We start from the raw sequence: 19123 nt of genomic DNA, 5'->3' as shown, positions 1-19123 counted from the left end.
ATATTACTATTACTACTATAACATACTGCATTCCTAAATAGTGATCTGTCCATCCACCCATCCTCCAACTGCTTATCCAGGGCATGGTCGAGAGGACATCTGATCTATTATGAACCATATAGATACTAGTGAGTAGCAATTTTGCAGTATATAACCCAGAGAAACACGGTACTTTAGTCTCGTCGTTCCACGCATCCCTCCGGAAGGTATTTGGGTCGGACAGCAGAGTGTGTTTCTTACGGAATTTCTATACAGACGGGCAAGAATAGGGCAGTTTGACAGCAATGTCACATGATGGAGTAATATCTGCTTTAAAGAGAAAAAAAAATTATAGCAAGGAATAAAAACGTTAATATGGCGGCAGCATAGTGGAGTCGTTTGGGTTACAATCATATTACTGAATTACTTCAGCTGCTGAAAAACTTTCTGCTCGCTGCCCGTTTGGCAAGCTAAACAATAAGAAAATCAAAATAGTCATACAGGAATTTAGAGCCGTAGTATTGCCTATTACTTTATAACAGTTTGGAATTAATATGAATAACACATACTGTGTAAGACCTTTAATGTGCGTACTACAGCAGTGTATTGCCCGCGGATTGCCCGCAAAGCGATGGTATTGCTGCTCGTCAATAAAAGAAATGACAACAAAAAATACCAATAATTTACAGACTAAGCTAGCAACCGGCCCAAAATTCCAGGATTTTATAAGAAATGCTTCGCTAAAAGAAAACTCGTCTAAAAATCAACAGCAGCTAGAGGACATGCCTCTCTATCTTTCAGAGGACCCGCACATGGGGAATTCACGGAAAGGTTGGCCATTATTTTCTGACCCTAATTGAGATAAAATAGATATTATTATTTGGCTTAATAGTTGTGTTTATCAAGACGTCTGTAACTGTTCAGAACCGAACGACTCGTTTCAGTGTACTTCGAAACCTACGGCTGTCAGATGAATGTGAACGATACAGAGATTGCGTGGTCCTTTCTGCAGAGGACGGGGTATCACCGCACAAGCGAGATTTCACAGGTAACCGAAGACCTTAGTCACATAGAATCCCTATTTCATTGGAGTTTGGGCTTTTGGCCGTCTCTTTTTCTGGTGTTTTTGCTGGTTAACGTAGTGCTAAGCTGTTTTTGCTCTTTCAAAAATTCAGAAATGATTTATTCTCTTGCAGGCAGACGTGGTCCTTCTGGTAACTTGCTCTGTAAGGTAGAATTTAATACATTTTCGCTCTTGCAGAAAAAATATCTGTCACCCAGAGTGCATACATATCTAAGTATTTGTTTTGTATTTTCAGAGAGAAGGCAGAGCAGGCCATTTGGAACAGACTGCAACAGCTTGCAGCCCAGAAAAAGAGACGGCCAAAAGCCCAAACTCCAATGAAAATAGGGATTCTAGGTGACTGAGTTGCTTGTTGACAAAGGCATTCGCCTTAGGAGATGGCAAAATAAGCAAGTTTATTCTAGGCGTATATATTTCTTGCATAAATAACACTGAAGTCATTTTGTTACGTGTACTCATCTGTGTGTCAAAACTGTGTGTGTGTCCAGGCTGCATGGCAGAGAGGCTGAAAACTGAGCTTCTAGAGCGGGAGAAGCTGGTGGACATTGTGGTTGGCCCAGATGCGTATCGGGACCTGCCTCGCCTTCTCTCCCTGGCACATGGCGGTCAGAGGGGCAGCAATGTGCTTCTCTCCCTGGAGGAGACTTACGCAGATGTCATGCCCATCCATTATGTTACTCAGGGTCACAGTGCCTTTGTGTGAGTATAGCACTGTTACGATATGGTTACTCTGACACTTACTGTTTATTTGAGTAATTCTGCTGCACTGCAGTTAGTCACTGAGCCTTGATTCTGTCGGTGGTCCTGCTCTAGCTCCATCATGCGTGGCTGTGACAACATGTGCAGCTACTGCATCGTGCCGTTCACACGCGGCCGGGAGAGGAGCAGACCCGCCCCCTCCATCCTACAGGAAGTGCGCATTCTCTCCGAGCAGGTGTGTGCAGGAACAGCAGTGTGCATGATATCTATAAAAAAATCAGTATGAACGGATGAACCATAAAAACAGACCTTTCAGTACATTGCTTCATATCAAAAATGTAATAATTCTAAATAGTAATTGTTCTTGTCCTGCCAGAAGAATGTGCTCCTTTCATGATATGCATGCATGCATTTGTAAGTAAGTGTGTTTTGTGAGGTGTGTCGTTTTCCTGCAGGGGGTGAAGGAGGTGACACTGCTGGGTCAGAATGTGAACAGCTACAGGGACACGTCAGAGCTGCGATTCTGCGGGCCGGAAGCAGCCCCTCTCAGCCGTGGCTTTCGCACAGTCTACCAGCCTCGCCCGGGCGGCCTGCGCTTTGCAGACCTGCTGGACAAGGTGTCCCTCATTGATCCAGACATGAGGATCCGGTTCACTTCCCCACACCCCAAGGACTTCCCAGATGAGGTATGCCAATTACTTCCATCACACTGAACCATAACTACTGTGGATGTATTTTATTGCAAACCCGCCTTCTCATGTGTTTATTTTTCTTTATATTTGTTAAATGGCAACGTAACAGGTCAAGATGCATCAATAACCGGTCAGAACAGACAGTGTCCTACACTGAACTGAATCATCAAAATATACACGATATTCAGCTTGGCCATAAAACTGTTTTTATAATCTCTCAACAGTTAGTAGTTATATTTATTGGTATATTTATATTGTTTCATATAACGTATTAATATAATACAACATACAACTGCAACAACAAGGATAATATCGTGGGTCTAAAGCAGGGGTCTCAAACTTTGGTCCTGGGGGGCTGGAGCCCTGCACAGTTTTTGGTTTACCCTCATTTAACACACCTGATTCAACTCCTTGTGCTAATTACCACATAGCTCTTGAGCTGAATCGTTTGTGGTAGAATAGGAAAGAACTAAGCTACACAGGGCTCCGGCCCTACAGGACTGGAGTTTGAGACCCCTGGTCTAAAGGAATCCCCCACTGCCACAGAATATTTTGCAGATACTTTAAATTTGATAAATAGTGACACCCAGTGGTACTTTGTGGTAGTGATTGTTGAAGTCAGTCGCTGTAATGTTATTCAGAGTTGTTCCGTGAAACAGGCCCCATGGTTTGCATGAACACCAAAATGTGAGCCTGCTGGTTTATTGCAACCTCATGATGTCTGTCTGTTTAAGAGGAGGCAAGGGTTATGGTCATCGTGTGTGTGTGTGTGTGCAGGTTCTGCAGCTGATCCAGGAGAGGGGGAACATTTGCAGGCAGCTGCACTTACCGGCGCAAAGTGGCAGCAGTCAAGTGCTGCAGGCCATGCGACGGGGGTAAAGACTTACATGCTACTGTCCCCCATCCCCCTGCCATTTTTTGAGTTGGTTGAACAGCTGGAAGGTCAATCGATGATAGTATGAGGTGTATTTTGGTAGTATAATTTTTTATTTTGTGAAATATGAAACTTATTTGCGTATGTTTAACCATGACAGCTACACAAGAGAAGCATACCTGGAGCTTGTAGCAAACATACGGAGAATAATCCCAGGTACTCCTTCCGCACTTAATCTACTGGGCTTGTGTTGGAAAGAGCAGCCTATTTTTACGTGTAGGATGACTTCGGTAATTTTTGTGAGTGACTGCTTTTATTTTTTTTTCAGTGTGAGTGAGAGTTCTGGGCTTTGAGAGTGTCTGAACTGCACAGCAGTCAGATTTGGTGAACGATGGCTATGTGCTGACTGATGAGGTTGTCGTGATGCTACTTCAGGCTGAGCCCATGCTATATAAGCTCTGTAATGACTAGAGGGTGTGAATCTGCTCTGGAATGGTGTATGTGCTTCTCACTGCAGGAGTAAGCCTCAGCAGTGACTTCATTGCTGGATTCTGTGGGGAGACTGAGGAGGACCACCAGCAAACACTTTCCTTGCTGAGGGAGGTGTGCTACCAGACAGCTTTCTTGTTTGCCTACAGCATGAGGAAGGTCAGCAGTGGTGAAGGTGGTGAAGATGTGCTAAAAACCCTTTGTGGATGATTTTTAAGTATCACCTGCTCATTGTTATTGTACTTTCCAGACAGGGAATACATATAGTTTTGGGATTGGTCTGTTGCTACTGGAAATACTCATCTCCTTAGCGCAATTACTCAAAAAGAATTTGCTGGAACTTTTTCAAACTTCACAACAGCATGGTATAGGTAAAACTCTGTAACTGATTTTATTTTAAGCCTAATCTCACCAAAATTGACCTAACGCCACTTAGTGGCAGCAATTAGAAGAATGACAGCAAAAGATACTTGACTTTGTGAATGTGATAACTCAAAGGGTATTTGATGGATCTTATTGCCACTTCTCAAAAACATTACATGGATGAAAGTCATTTTGAGACAAATTGCACCAAAGTTGAAGCAGTAAAACTAGGTGGCAGCAAAGGTATTTGATGGATTTTTACAGGCTTCCCAGAAATGTTGCATAGGTGATGGTGTGGGGCCTATTTCATTTTGATACATATTGTACCAACATGTCACTTAGTGGTAACTCACTAAGGGAGTTCATTGACTCAATAAATTACTTAATCAATCCCATAGGTAATTTAGGATAAAATGGGGGGGTGGGTGGAGGGCTGTCTGGGGAATACGTTGTTGGCCTTCCAACAGCATATAGTTTTTACTTGTAAATGCCATAATTTTAAAATTGTTTGTTGGACAAGAAAGTGGTAAAAATATGGCAGGAATCAGATCTCTTTAATTGTCACATTTTTCTTTATTTTTTTTTTAATTTTCCATTCAGAAAACCCATGCTTTCCACCGTCTCAAAGATGACGTGCCTGTGGAGGTGAAACAGCACCGTCTAGAGGAGCTGATAAGTGTTTTCAGAGAGGAGGCAGCACGGATCAATACCAGCCTGATCGGAAGCACACAGCTTATCCTAGTGGAGGGAGTAAGTACTGCAAGCACTGTTTTGTGTGCAAAAATGTAAACTGCCACTGTTTCTAGGTAGGGACTCATTGTTTAAATCTGTGTTTACATAACCTTAATTTTCCAGGAGAGTAAAAGATCCACACAGGACTTGTGTGGAAGAAACGAGGGGAATATAAAGGTGATCTTTCCGCGGGACAATGTTCCACTCCATGGTGATGACACCCACACTTCTCCCATCAGTCCTGGTGGTTATGTGCTCGTCAAGGTATGACCTGTCTTTGTTCATTTTAGCTGCTGTGTGTGATAGAGATGTACCATGCAGTAAGTGTTCAGCTACCTGCGTAGTGGCCCACATGTTTTGTGGTGCTTTCCCTCCAGATCACATCTGCCAACTCTCAGAGCCTGAGAGGTTATGCCATGAGCCACTCATCCCTGAGCTGTATGGGGAGGTAATCACCACAGGGCTGTCAGGAAAGGAAGATCCCTACCTCCTGATCGCCATCCAGGCCTCTCCTGATTGTCATTTACATTTACCAGTGACACAAATAAATAAATGCTGTATCACCACATTGACTTTCTGTTTACAGTGATAGAGAATTTGGTAATGATTATGGTAGACAAAAACAGACTTGACAGATTTGAGCTGTCATGATTACTCCATGATTACAAAGCGTTGATTGAAATTTTTCTTCTGGATTACTTGGCAACATGGTGGAAGGAAGATGGTACAGGGTTCAAATACGTGGTCAATTGTGTGGAAGCATATCACATAAAAAGGGAATGAAAATACCACGGTATGGACATCTTGCAAAGCAGAACTTAAATATTATCACAGCACGACTGCAATGCAATAATCTTAAAAGAGGATTGTCAGGTGTGACAAATTTACCCAGTAAAGCGCGGTTGACCATTTAGCCTCTCGGAGTAGCATAGCCTGTCTTTGTCATCGCTTTGACTTAAATCATTTAGCTTGATTTACTTTCTACGATTCCTCCCATGTCAGAATTGCCGCTAAAACAAAGATCAGACCCATTGCTTAGCGGCATCATCTTACAAAATACTGCATTTTTTGTGATCTTAGGGCTAAATGATATTGTAAAAAGTGCGATATTTCGTACCTTTCATGTGCACCATGTTTTGAAATATCAAAACATCCTGCATCTTATGCTTTTGTGATATTCAGGATAGTATTGGGTGGTATACCGGTTCATACCAAAAACCATTTTTTATTCTTGTTCTTATATAAATTTTTCTTATCGCAATACCGGTTTAAACAGCCTATGCAACGTTCGGAAAGTGGCGCAGCTGGAAACTTTAAGGGGGGGGACCTTTTTCACTGCTGCGTCGCTAAAAATGTACCGCAAAAGATCAGAAACTGAAGATATAGCTGACGCTGGAGTTGAAAATAATGAGACACTGGAGTTGTCAAAGAATCGATTCTCAGATACTAATCGATATTAAAAATTAATATCTGATTAGATACTCATTTTCACCATTATTGATACCGACAGTGCAGTTTTCGCATCATTCACCGCACTTCACACAGCACCACTGCAGCGCGGAAGGTGCATTTCTCTTTCACATGACTGTATGCTGGAAAATGTTGAAAAGGAACCGTCATTAAAATCGCAGGCTTGCGAAATCTTGTTTTCCATGACGGTGAGTCTGTCTCTCCCTGTAGTGCCCATCGCTCTTCTGATGACTAATGACATGGATCAGTGAATGTGAGGTTCAAACCTCTTTGCCTTAGATATCCAAACATTTATACTTTGGTATATAATTGTCTTTCTGTTGTCATCTGTTAGGAAAGCAGCAAAGATTATGCACATCTCCAGTCACGGGGTGTGAGGACATCACTGTGTGAAGTGAACGTCTGTTCCAATCAGCATGTAGTCCTGGAGCAGTGAGGGTTATAGAGTTAACAGAATGGAAGGCGAGGGCTTCGGCTTCCATAGCTATGAAACGACGAACAATGAGCTACAGAGATGTTACTTCAGCATAGAGCATTTGTCAGGTTTTAAAACTGTTCAGGGGCGTGACTAGTGTTACCTTCTGGACTTGCAGCTTGCTGTTGATGAGGTTCATTCTACCGATGGCTGGAAGAGGAAAACCCTGCTGAAGGTATTCTGTGGAGGCAGGATTTGTTCAGAACGTTATTGCATAAATGGTTCCACTTAGAGAAATAAAATTTCAGATATATGACGATCCTGAGGATTTGATAGACAATAAACAATCACAAAGAGCTTAATATATGGAAGCGAATGGATATATTTATATGGTATCATCTTATGTTTTTCCTAATTCCAAAAACCTTCAGATCTTTACGTCATATTCATGCTTTTTATTGTGAAGTAAATTCTTGCCCTTACCATTAACTTTTGGTATTACGACCAGTTTGATGAAGATGTTGAAGAGAGGTTTCATCTGTAAAAGGGTCTAGATAACACTACTCAATTTATATCATAGCAAAATTGATTGTATTTTAATAGTAAGAATAGTGTTTTAGAAATAGTGCCAGTATGTTATGCTCACCTGAAGTTCTCCCACATATGAGGTTCCCAGTCCCATGTCAATTCTACAGGGAAAAGTTACAATATTTTATTAATCGGACTTATTTTTTCCCTGTCACTTGACTGTACATTAGTCTATGCTTCAAGCATACTGACCCGTTCAGTTGCAGAGATCCAGCCAGTTTCTGTCCACTTATATAGAAATTGCCACTGACACTGGCATCCTGTAGAGATCATGGGCAGTGACAGTCATTGTCCTGCCACATGTGTATCTGAAAGCTTTACAATTCATTCTGCCTCACCAACCATGTTAAGGATGAAGAGAGGCTCCAGTGTAGTGTTGGGTAGGATGGCATAGGCCGTGAGAGTTCCCATGGCCTGCAGAGTCATGTTATTGGGCTCAAATGTCACGTTGGGCTGTGTAGATGTCTTCACCAGGAGCTTCATCATCATGTCAGGAAAGCGTTTGGAGATCTAAGGCACAGTGAGATTTGAATCTCACATCCACTGCTCCATGTCATTTGTTATCAGAAGGTTCATGGATGCTGTAGGGAGAGACAAGCTTACCTCTGGAACGAAAGCTCCAAATGTTTCGGTGGTCAACCGTATGGGAGAGCTTGAGGGCACCTGCTCACAGAGAAGGGAAAAGTGCTTCACACATTAAACTTGAAATGTTCCAGCACGGCTCGCAAAATTACTAGCCTGACATCCAAGGACAATCAAGTTTTCCGTCAGACTACCAAACACCCTGCCCAATGGGCTTTCAGAAAAGATCCCCTAAGCAAAATAAAACTCCCTTTGTTATTTGCCTTTTCTCCTCTTTTAATTTGCTATTTAGAGGAAAAATTGAACAGCTGAACAGATTGAGCTCAGCTAACCTCTCCTGATAAGACATTCCTCTAAGACCAGGAATCATTCTCGTGGCCCTACGTTGCACCCTTTCCAAGGCAGCAATGTCCTTTTTTAGGTATGGTGACCAAACCTGCATTCAATATTCTAGGTGGGGTCTTACCAAGGAATTATATAATCATAGCATCACCTCCCTTGACTTAAACGCCATACACCAGAGATGTAACCCAACATCCTATTTTAATTATTAAAATTGCTGATCAATTTATTTTATCCCTGGATGTCCAGCTGTAGCTGTCTGAGGAGTTGTTTGTTTTTGCTTTCATGTCGATGACCGTGATACTGACAAACTGCTGTGTTATAAGGTCACTGCTGGTGCCAGTTAATGTTGCCTTATATAGTGGCTGGTTTGCCTAACAGGAAATGATGAGACCTGTATGATGTGTGTCAATGTCGAATTTTTAAATGTTTTTTTTATTTTTTCTTTTCAGTTGCCTTGCTTTTTTTATATAAGCTAATTCAAAATTCATTTCAGGCTACCAAAATCTGAAGGGCTACCGGGGATTTAGAAATTTTGTGAGCATAGCGGGAAATGCATGGTCAGACTGTAGGAAGTGTGATTTGCTTTGGTTAAAAGCAGCTGCCAGTGGATAATGTGGCAGACTCACTGGGAGCTCACTCACCATGTCGTCGGTGATGTACAGGCTGAGAGCTCCGGCTCGGTTGTAGACAAAGCCTGCTGAATTGGCCGTGAAGGAGGACAGGCCGATGTACAGCATGCTGCTGTTCTGAGGGGGCAGGGAGAAAGGTGGCGCAGAGAAGGGAGGGTCCTGGTGTTGGCCGATGTTGTAAAACTCACCCTGCAGGTACATGAGAACCAGCAGAGCTCTTGGTCAGAATAGATAGTCAGCATGAATTCAATAAGCGATTGAAAAAATGAAAAATATGTATTCTTAGTTGAAAGGTTTCTGCTAAAGCAGAAAACTGTTTATACGTCACCTTATCAAAATTCAAATACAAAGACTTATATAAAAATGCAACCGTATTCCATATGACTTTTTATAAACTGCCATTTTACTGGGTAACAAGACAAATGAGTGTTTTCAAGAAAGTGCATCTTACCTTTAAGCTTAACTCAATGAGGAAGTTTGAAATGGAGGGAGGAGTAACCATGGAGTACTCAATTTCGGCATACTTATCCACTCTAGCTAGCACGAGAAGATTAAAAAACACATGGTACATTTCCAGCATCTTATTGTAGCGTAAATTGGTAAGAAGCAAATTACATCCGTTTCTGAACTTTTCAAACTGACTCATTTGAAATGGCAAAACAAAGTTTAGTAAATGTATTCATTCTTAATACTTGTTGGATCACATTATTTGGGTTTATCTTGCTTCTGCAAACTTTAGAGTTGTATGAGTACCATACCATTCAGAGATTTCAGGGGGGCATTATGCACCAAAGAGCAGATCTGTAAAAGAAATCATTGGATTTTCATGAAAAATTACGTTATAATTCCTTATACATTAAGACACGCTAGGGCATTGTGGATAGTCACCTCTGTCTCTAAAGAATTGCGCAAGGCTTGATCGATGAAGCTTGTGAAAAGGTTGTACAACCAACTGTGAAAGAAAAGCAAATGAGGTTATTGTCTTGGACATACAGTATTTCGTCTGCTCTGCCCAGGGACCCTCTTTCGTTCGATTCCTGCGGCAGCCTGCCAGCCTCTGAAGGCTCCTCGCTCCCCTCCCCTGCCAAGCCCCATTTGAAGCCGGAGCTGCTTTGCTCACAGCTCAACCTAAGCTCGGCCATTTTGCTCCCCTTGTTCGCCTGGGCTTGAATAAATACCCCGTGTTCGGAGAAAAGTGACTCTTCTACCGCGAGTGTTTCTGTCCTGACACTGAGGTGGTCTATGACGCATTTGACCACAGGTCATTTGTAGTTTAATTGCAAATAAATCCTTACCCGTCCTTGACGAGGATTTCATAATAACCGCGTGCAGAGCAATAACAAAATAGGAACACTGTACATTGTCTTGTCCTATAATTGCATTTGGTTAGTCTTTTGTTGTTTCTGTCCTTTTGTTTTTTGTGCACCATGGTACTGGAGGAGCAATGTTTCGTTTCACTGTATAATGTGTATTTGCCTGAAATAACAAATAAACATGTTTGACTTTGTAAGGATTCCCTACAACTTATGTTAAAAACTGTCTAGCATCAAATAAGTTAATCAAAGCACTGTAATCAACCGTGGTTGTAATGATAATTCAAAATTGAAAAGGTAATATTAACTGTTGGGAATTTTACAGTAACTATTTCATCCATATTTTTAATGTGACTTGCATATGTGTACATTGTAATGTGACAATATACGCAGCTCCCCCCACCCCGAACTATGTAAAACTACTTCTGATACCACTACCATCCATCCACCCATTTTACAAACCGCTTATCCTACTGGGTCGCGGGGGGTCCGGAGCCTATCCTGGAAGCAATGGGCACAAGGCAGGGAACAACCCAGGATGGGGGGCCAGCCCATCGCAGGGCACACTCACACACCATTCACTCTCATTCACATTCATTCTCATTCACCTACAGGCAATTCAGCCACTCCAATTAGCCTCAGCATGTCTTTGGAGGGAAACCGGAGTACCCGGAGGAAACCCCACGACGATATGGGGAGAACATGCAAACTCCACACGCATGTAACTCAGGCAGAGACTCGAACCCGGGTCCCAGAGGTGTGAGGCAACAGTGCTAACCACTGCACCACCATGCTGCCCCCCTGATATCACTTACAACTAAATTTTTGTTGCACTGAATTTCCCTCTGCTAATCCCATGCACTAGCAGATTTGTCCCCATTTCCTGTAATTTAACTGTGGCTTCCCCTAGCACACAATAAGACACTGGAGAATTTATGCTAATCTTTGTGGAAGTTATTGTAATTCATAGCCTTGATGAACCATACCTGGCCCCCCCATAAAACTTGACACTGATGCCACCCACACTGGCAGTGCAGTCATCGCTGCTTACGGTGGGTCGTCCCATTTCGTCGCTGCCCACACCGAAGGTGGCCTTGATGGTCAGACCACTTACGGCCACATCAAAGCATCCACTGTCTTGTCTGTAGTGAGCAGTGCGAGAAAGTCTTTGTTATTGTCCAGCCTAAAAACGTGTTTGTCCATTTGAAAAAGACTGCAGTGACACTCACATGAACCCGAGGTATGTGACATGCCAGTCTCCGTGCAGATTGATGAAGGCGTCGCCAATGGACAGACTGATGCCAGTGCCAGGGACGAGGCCCAGAGAGGACTGCGGCAGGTCCAAGTCTGTGATTCTCATACTGGAGGAAGCAAGACACCGGGACACACTGTGAGTAAAACGGGAGCCTGCAGCATTGCCTGAAGCAGCACCATCAGCCTGATTACTGCAGACTGGGTGCAAAGCAATGCGATTGGTCTGCTGTGCAACTGTACTGCCAAGAGGCTCAAAGTTCACATTCTGGGGGATTAAATTATGGGTATCATTCAGGTCAGACCCTAAATGTATGTGTGAATGAGGAAATCAAGGTAAACTGTTAAATTGTGCTATAAATTTTTTCCAGAAATAATGTAACAATGTGGAAAGGTCAGATAAACGGTACACAGATAAAAATTTATGGTAAACTGTAGCATTTGTTTAAAAAAGGTCACACAGATGGTTATTAGTATATGCAGGATGCATAAGAGGATGTGCTTCTCTACCCTGAGAGTCTGTACTCGACGTCACCAATGGGAGAAACATCCTTAGATCCAGAGATATCAGGGATATTTACAGACATCAGATTCTCCTGCAGATACGCAATTCCAATTTGTCGGCCTGCAGTGATACCAGAAGGGAAGGAACATTTACTGAAATGTGTAGCCTGCTGCATGTCAGCTGAAGCTGGCTTTATGTCACCATAATACTTTCAGATGCAGTTATGTAGCCCTGTTATCTGGGATTGGGTTAGCGTTAGGGCTGTTCCACAGCCATTTGATATACTCACCAGCTTTGAATGCTAATGTACTCTTCATGACCATTCATTACATTCCAAATTAATGCTGGTTGTAATACTTCAAATTCGCAAATCTATTTCTCTTTAACATCTTCATTTATCAGTTGGCTGTTCCCATCCAAGATATTTTATGCACAAAAACACTTTAATGCTAAAAAGTGCGTGATTGTACGGAGCCCCTGAAGTCCCATAAGGTGCAATTTTTTATCTTGCGCGAACAAGTTAATTTACAATAAATTCGTCTGCGTGTCTGCAGACTTCAGATGCACGCAGAGACCATATAATGGACTGAATACAGCAAATCAAATTTCATTTTCACATCAGAATGTCATACAATGAAATTCTTACTGCTTTTGTATGTCAAGCGCTCATTTTCGTGCACAAAATACATTCTGTACCACTAAAAGCATTATTTAAGAGATAATAAGATAATTTGTTCCGTACAGCCTCCCAAAATGTAATTATTTTGTTTTATTGCATCTTCTTTGAACGATAACCATGTACAGTTTGGACTAATTGAGCTAATGCTACCATGCATTTTAACCTTTACACCGCATATGAAGTACGAATTAGCATACAAAGGTTAAAATGCAGAATAACTTCTTGTCATGTCAGAGTGAATGTTCATAAGATACGTACGCATTTGCACTGTTATGACTGTGTATTGCCAAACATCGCTTTTAAAGGTGAATGCATACTTGCTTACCAGTTATGTGCATCCTTGTTTATAAATGTTTATACAGTATACTGTATAGCGTAATAAACAATAGAGGAAATTCTCAGTTCTAATATGCATTACTTAGGTTTGCTACTGTTAATACGGGTAATCTTTTTTATTTATCCTGAATAATGAAGAGGTTTAAAGGAAACTCCAACTTGATAACTTTGTTTAATTTGCATAAATGCTTGACGTTGAGACGTTGCACTGCCGTTTCCACGACCAAAGTTTTTGAAGCACATTTTTGTTTTGTCACTAAGAACATAGGCATCCAGTGGATTGAAACATAGTTAGTGTTTAGCATACTTGACCACATGCTTGAAATGGTGCATAAGGATTATCCATAGGCTAACAACAGTGAACAGGCCTGTCATCTGGCATTAGCTATTTAGCTATACATTTAGCTATAGCATGTGAACCTACCATAGTCCAAACCTTGCTGGGTAATTTGGACCTTGACTCCAGGGTTGGTGCTCACAGTGGGGTCTGGGAGAGCCAGAAGCACCAGCAAGCACCACAAAGACATCGTGTTTCCTGCAGAACCAGTCACACACATCAGTCTCTGATCTCAGCAATACAGTGCCATGTTAACTTCCAGATCATGTAAGAATTGGCAGCATGATCCAGATTAAGCTGTGGCTGAATATTGGATGCATTAATTGAGAATAAGATGCGCTTATCCATGCAGCACATTAAACATACACAAGGTAGACCTCAAGGAGTTTCCTGTATGGAGTTTGTTTTGAGGGACTGCTTATGTCCATGGTAGTAGAGTCAATAATGGGCTAGAGACAGAATGAAGTTCAAACTTTTCTGTCCCCTCTGCACATTATTCAAAACCAAGAGCATGATGGGAAAATGACACTCATTCGCAGAGCATTTTCTTTTCAAATATCTTTCAAGGAAACTGTACAGGTTTCAAATAAAAAACCAAGATGGCGGCCCATCTGTGTGTTTTTATGTGTTTCTATTTGTTAGTACTAAATTTACATAAATGATATAGATACCAATATATACAGTAAACTGGTGAAATTTGCAGATGACACCAAGGTGGGTGGTGTAGCAGATACTGAATTAGCGGCTCAGCAGCTACAGCGGGATCTTGATTTAATTAGTGACTGGGCCGATACCTGGCAGATGAAATTTAACGTAGACAAATGTAAGGTACTCCATGTAGGGAGCAGAATTATAAAGTACAGGTATTTTATGGGTCCCACTGAAATAAAGGTAGCTGATCATGAAAAAGACCTTGGTGTGTATGTTTATGCTTCCATGTCCCATTCTCGCCAGTGTGGGGAAGCAATAAAAAAGGCCAATAGGATGTTGGGGTATATCTCCAGGTGTGTGGAGTATAAGTCAAGGGAGGTAATGCTAAGATTATACAATTCCTTGGTGAGACCTCACCTAGAATATTGTGTGCAGGTTTGGTCACCATATCTTAAAAAGGACATTGTGGCCTTAGAAAAGGTGCAGCGTAGGGCCACAAAAATGATTCCTGGTCTTAGAGGAATGTCATACGAGGAAAGGTTACTTGAGCTAAATCTGTTCAGTCTCAAGCAAAGGAGACTGAGGGGGGACATGATCCAGGTATATAAGATTCTAACAGGTTTGGATGCTGTTCAACCAAATAGTTACTTCAGCATTAGTTCAAATACACGAACTCGTGGCCATAGGTGGAAATTAGCGGGAGAACATTTCAAACTGGATTTAAGGAAGCACTTCTTTACACAGCGCGTAGTCAGAGTATGGAATAGCCTTCCTGATAACATAGTGCAAGCTGAATCCTTGGGTTCCTTTAAATCAGAGCTAGATAAGATTTTAACAACTCTGAGCTATTAGTTAAGTTCTCCCCACGCGAGCTGGATGGGCCGAATGGCCTCCTCTCGTTTGTATAGTTCTTATGTTCTTAATTTAGTTTAGTGAATCCGATCTTTAGTCGCCAAGATCTTTTGTACAAAAACATGTGATTACAACTGAATTACTGTAATATCGTAACATACCTGAGGACATGGCCAAGATTTCAGGCTCTCCCTGGATTGTTATCAGCACTGGCAGGAGGAAGCAGTGGCGGAGACACAGGAAGCAGAAGCGAGGCTGCCGGACTGGCACTCGCTAGGCTACAAAAACAAGCACACTATCTGTAGCATCTGTCGCTCCAACACCAGGTCCACCCCCCACAAAATGGACGAACAGAAGCTACAAATCGCTGTGAACAAACTCATTGAGGATTCCAGCATTCTGTAATTGAGACTTGACTTTTTTTACTCGTACTAATTACAGCTAGAAGGCTGCACAGCTCACCACCACAACCAGAACAAAGACTCGGGTAGGAGTAAAGGAGGGAGGGGCGGGTTATGCATTTCTGTATAGAGCTACTGGTCTGCTAACACAAAGACCCTAGAAAGTCACTGTTCCCCTCATCTGGAACATTTGACTTAAATACAGACCTATTTATACCTGAGTTTACCATTGTTATAGTTACTGCAGTGTATATCTCACTCAATGTAGATGGTAACATAACTCTCAAACACCTACATAATGCTTTAAGCAATCACACAAAACACCTATATTGAAGCAGTGCATAACATAGCTGGAGACTTCAACCATGCTGATATAGAATTATTATTTCCCACGCTGGAGCAACACATTAAATGTGCAGCCATGGAATAAATACACTGGAAAAAGCCAATTCTAACATTAAGAATGGCTATAGGATAACATCACTAGTACACCCAGGCCAGTCCGACCACATATCTACGCTCTGAATACCAGCACATGCAGCCTTAATAACTACTGTCCTGTTGCACTTACATCGGTCATTGCTACGAGAAGCTGGTCCAGAGCTACATCATAACCAGTCTCTCACCCACCTTCAACTCACAGCAGTTTACATGCAGAGCAAACAGATCTGCAGAGGGCGCCATAGTCACAGCTCTTCATACTGACCCATCTTGAATGCTGGGGGGGGGGGGGGGGGGCGCCCTTTGTAGAGTTCAACTATACTTTTAATACCATCATTCCTTGCAGGATGGCCACCAAACTAACGGACGTAGGTCTTTCCCAACTTGCCTGTCACTGAATCAAGGACTTTCTGACTGACCACCCTCAGAGAACTAAAGTTGGCTCCCATTGGCTCCCTCAGACTCAGCACTGGTGTTGAGCCCCCTACTTTATACCCAGCAATGCTTTCAACAAGTTCCCAGAAAATGCGACTGTGGTGGGACTCATCTCGGGGAGTCCAAAGTAGGGATTCACGGCTGATCCCAGGTACTGATCCAATACCAGTTTCTAGGAGCAGCCAGTTTAATTAATAAGCTGTATGTCTCACTGTGGGGCTGGAGACTGAGATTATTCTCTTATGTTTACTGAAACATCAGGCTTAAACGCTTATTGTACTATTAAACTATTATTGTATTAAGAATGGGATATCATTAAAGTTCATGTGTGTGCAAAGGCAGGTGTCCTAATACTTATGGCAATATAGTGTATGTCACAAGCTGTAGCGAGTGTGCAAAACAGCCCAAGCTAGCGAATCCCAAATTATCCATTTGCTAATTTTCATATTACCCACGTTGCATGTAATTGCATGGATTTTCCATTAAGCACTACTTTCACAACTTCTCTAAACTTAGTTTTTTTTACAAAGATTGCAAATCGCTGTGCTGCTAGTTGTTGTTTCAAGCGTAAAATACTTCCAGATCGTTACCCACGTATTTGATGTTTTCCTCCTACATGCAATGTTGTGAAAACGCGCTATACAAAATACAGTAGGCTATAACAGACAGGATGTTAGCAGGAGTAAGTGACCGTGCCCAATTCCCCCCCACTGAGCGGCAAATAGACTGCAGCGTTACTGCTGAGCATGAATGCCTAGCAAAACGCCACTAAAATGGGAATGAGCTGTCCTGCGGTTGATCATACAAATCAATTTAAGCAGAAATAGAAGCTATCTTTGTACAGACTGCCAAAAACTAAACAAGTGTCAGATGTGGATCGTCACATACAGCCGATACCCGATCCGTTTAATTAAGTATGGATCAGGGCGGATGCAAAGGCTGTGTGGAGCTCAGAGAATAATCTAGCTCTGATTTCCACAAATAAAGAACAAACAGACTGAAAAACAGTTTTTTATCCTAGAGCCATTATCTCACTACTGTGTCCTTTGTTTTCATGTTTATCGCCTATTTTCTTATTATGCCGCTGAAATGTGCAATATTTTCATTTTTATTGTGAAACTGAATCACAAGGAGAGGAATATGTATAACATAACATTTAAACTTTTTGTCATCATTTTCTATTTTTAAATTAGTTATAGATTTAAATTTTTTACATTCTTTTTATATTCAATTTCATATTATATACTTATTTATATTTTGTTTATATTCTGTTTTTATTCTATTTATTTAATCTTCCATTCATCTTACTTTGTATCTATCCTGTTTTTTTCTTTTGTTGCACCAGCGCTTTCTGCAAATTCATTCATTCATTCATTCATTCATTCATTCATTCATAAAACCGGAATGTCTGGTTTTCATTTTGGCGGTTGAGTTGCCTTGCAAGGATATTTCTGCTTTTTGTTCATAGGAATATGCTTTCATGCACGTAAGTTTCTAGAATATGTATCGTTTGTTCTAATTTTAACTTCAAACGACAAAACTGGGCATTATTTTTGTATTTCCTGATTCTCTCTTTTTTTTCTCTTAACCATAGTTTGCCGAAACAGTCTTAGTGTCATAATAACTCGTATTCCAGGAGAATCCTGAGTAAATGTTAATATACAATGTATGTTTCTAGCAATTTCTGTTTTCGACCGTTTTAAGAATAAATTACTGCATAAAAAATACCTACCAAGCACACCCTCATCTTATGCGTGGCTGCGTGTCAAAAAGACATAACGGCTGCAAAAATACAGAGAAAACATTTGAAGAAGCAGGAGTCTACAGTGTTAGTCATGCATGGTAGTATGTAAATAAAAGAATTTGTACAGTGTCCGCAGCATATAGCTGTGAAAATCCTCTAAATAAAAATACTCTACACTCTAAATAAAAAGAAGCTTGACTTTGTTTTTTGGTTACCTTGTGTAATTATTCCCAGAATGAGTTAAGTCTGCGCTTCATTACTTCGGTTTGCTGTAGGAAAAAGTGAAAGAAAAACATACACACAGCCCTTAACTCACACTTCGAAATCCGGAAGAGATTTTCGCATAATTAAATGTGAATCATCCCACAACGTCAGCGATGGCAAAAACAGAAGCTCACACAATGCAGTTGAGTCATTCCGTATCAAATCACCCTCTCAGATTGCTTTGAAAAAATTCACAGGTGTTTGTATACCAGACTTACGGAGAAATCCTTAATATTAACTTTGTATCTCTTTCAGCTTTGAAACTACAGGCCTTTGCAATGTTACTTATTTCTATGCATTTTTCTGCATGAGTCTTTCGGTCCAACTTCCGACATTCATGGCTCCTTTGATGTGACATGTACAGCTTTGAAAATTCCTGTCTAACTTTGTCTGTAGAATTCCGAAACTGTGAGCTGTAATATTTGTGTTTTGATTGAATTTATATAGCAGCAAGAGCATGACAGCTAATTCTATTATAAAAATCATGACTCCAGAAGGACGTTTAGTAACACACCAAATTTTTGTCAGATCATCTTCAGATACATAAGAATACATCGCAAAAATAGGAAAATATAAAAACTGCAAAAATGGTCAAATGAGGACATAAAAATTTGTTTTTGAAAATCGAGCATATTTCAAAGAATTACTTTGACACTGCTATAACACTAATACAATGGTAAATGACAGGGAAAATACTCTGAACACTTTATTTAGTGTACTGTTGGATTGAGAAGCTGTCAAAGGAGTGTGATTTTAAATTTGTAACCATTTTCAGAGGCATGTAGGAGGAAAAGTATGTAAGATACGTCGGATCTGATTTAATTTTTGAATTCTACAGAAAAGGTAGCATTACCCACGAAGTTTCAAAGGTTTACATACCCTAGCAAAAGAGGTGTGTGTGTTGGAAGTTCAACCGAAAGGCTTGGCAAAATGCCTAAAATTAATTTTTAAAAAAGTACAATTTAAAAAATTC

At 41.1% G+C, this 19123-nt stretch overlaps 2 protein-coding genes across 5 annotated transcripts; one reads left to right on the top strand and one right to left on the bottom strand.

Annotated features, from left to right (window-relative positions):
- Window positions 1-222: 222 nt before the first annotated feature.
- Window positions 223-5478, top strand: cdk5rap1 (CDK5 regulatory subunit associated protein 1). 2 transcript variants are annotated; one of them, XM_049022374.1, is made up of 13 exons: window positions 223-810; window positions 924-1027; window positions 1176-1210; window positions 1299-1399; window positions 1552-1762; window positions 1877-1997; window positions 2218-2448; window positions 3232-3329; window positions 3489-3544; window positions 3846-3976; window positions 4781-4930; window positions 5036-5176; window positions 5290-5478. In XM_049022374.1, exons 1-13 carry the CDS (start codon window positions 534-536, stop codon window positions 5362-5364), a joined length of 1731 nt encoding a protein of 576 aa, XP_048878331.1. In that variant the 5' UTR covers window positions 223-533; the 3' UTR covers window positions 5365-5478. The 2 variants fall into 2 exon arrangements, with proteins under 2 accessions (XP_048878331.1, XP_048878332.1); XM_049022375.1 differs by having other exon boundaries at window positions 904-1027.
- Window positions 4734-18244, bottom strand: LOC125747307 (bactericidal permeability-increasing protein-like). Of its 3 annotated transcripts, XM_049022379.1 has the most exons (18): window positions 18102-18244; window positions 17875-17924; window positions 15027-15143; window positions 13450-13560; window positions 12016-12130; window positions 11484-11615; window positions 11241-11396; window positions 9830-9893; window positions 9700-9742; window positions 9393-9478; window positions 8954-9130; window positions 7989-8048; window positions 7728-7895; window positions 7578-7645; window positions 7444-7486; window positions 7281-7347; window positions 6961-7037; window positions 4734-6806 (listed from the first exon to the last, which is right to left on the bottom strand). In XM_049022379.1, exons 3-18 carry the CDS (start codon window positions 15034-15036, stop codon window positions 6765-6767), a joined length of 1419 nt encoding a protein of 472 aa, XP_048878336.1. In that variant the 5' UTR covers window positions 15037-15143; window positions 17875-17924; window positions 18102-18244; the 3' UTR covers window positions 4734-6764. The 3 variants fall into 3 exon arrangements, with proteins under 3 accessions (XP_048878336.1, XP_048878338.1, XP_048878337.1); XM_049022381.1 differs by lacking the exon at window positions 11241-11396; XM_049022380.1 differs by lacking the exon at window positions 17875-17924 and having other exon boundaries at window positions 18102-18243.
- Window positions 18245-19123: the final 879 nt, after the last annotated feature.

Source organism: Brienomyrus brachyistius, chromosome 8 (genome assembly GCF_023856365.1).
Source record: "Brienomyrus brachyistius isolate T26 chromosome 8, BBRACH_0.4, whole genome shotgun sequence".
NCBI lineage: Eukaryota > Metazoa > Chordata > Actinopteri > Osteoglossiformes > Mormyridae > Brienomyrus > Brienomyrus brachyistius.
Note: the sequence above shows the minus strand (reverse complement) of the source record. Positions and strands in the feature narration are given on the sequence as shown.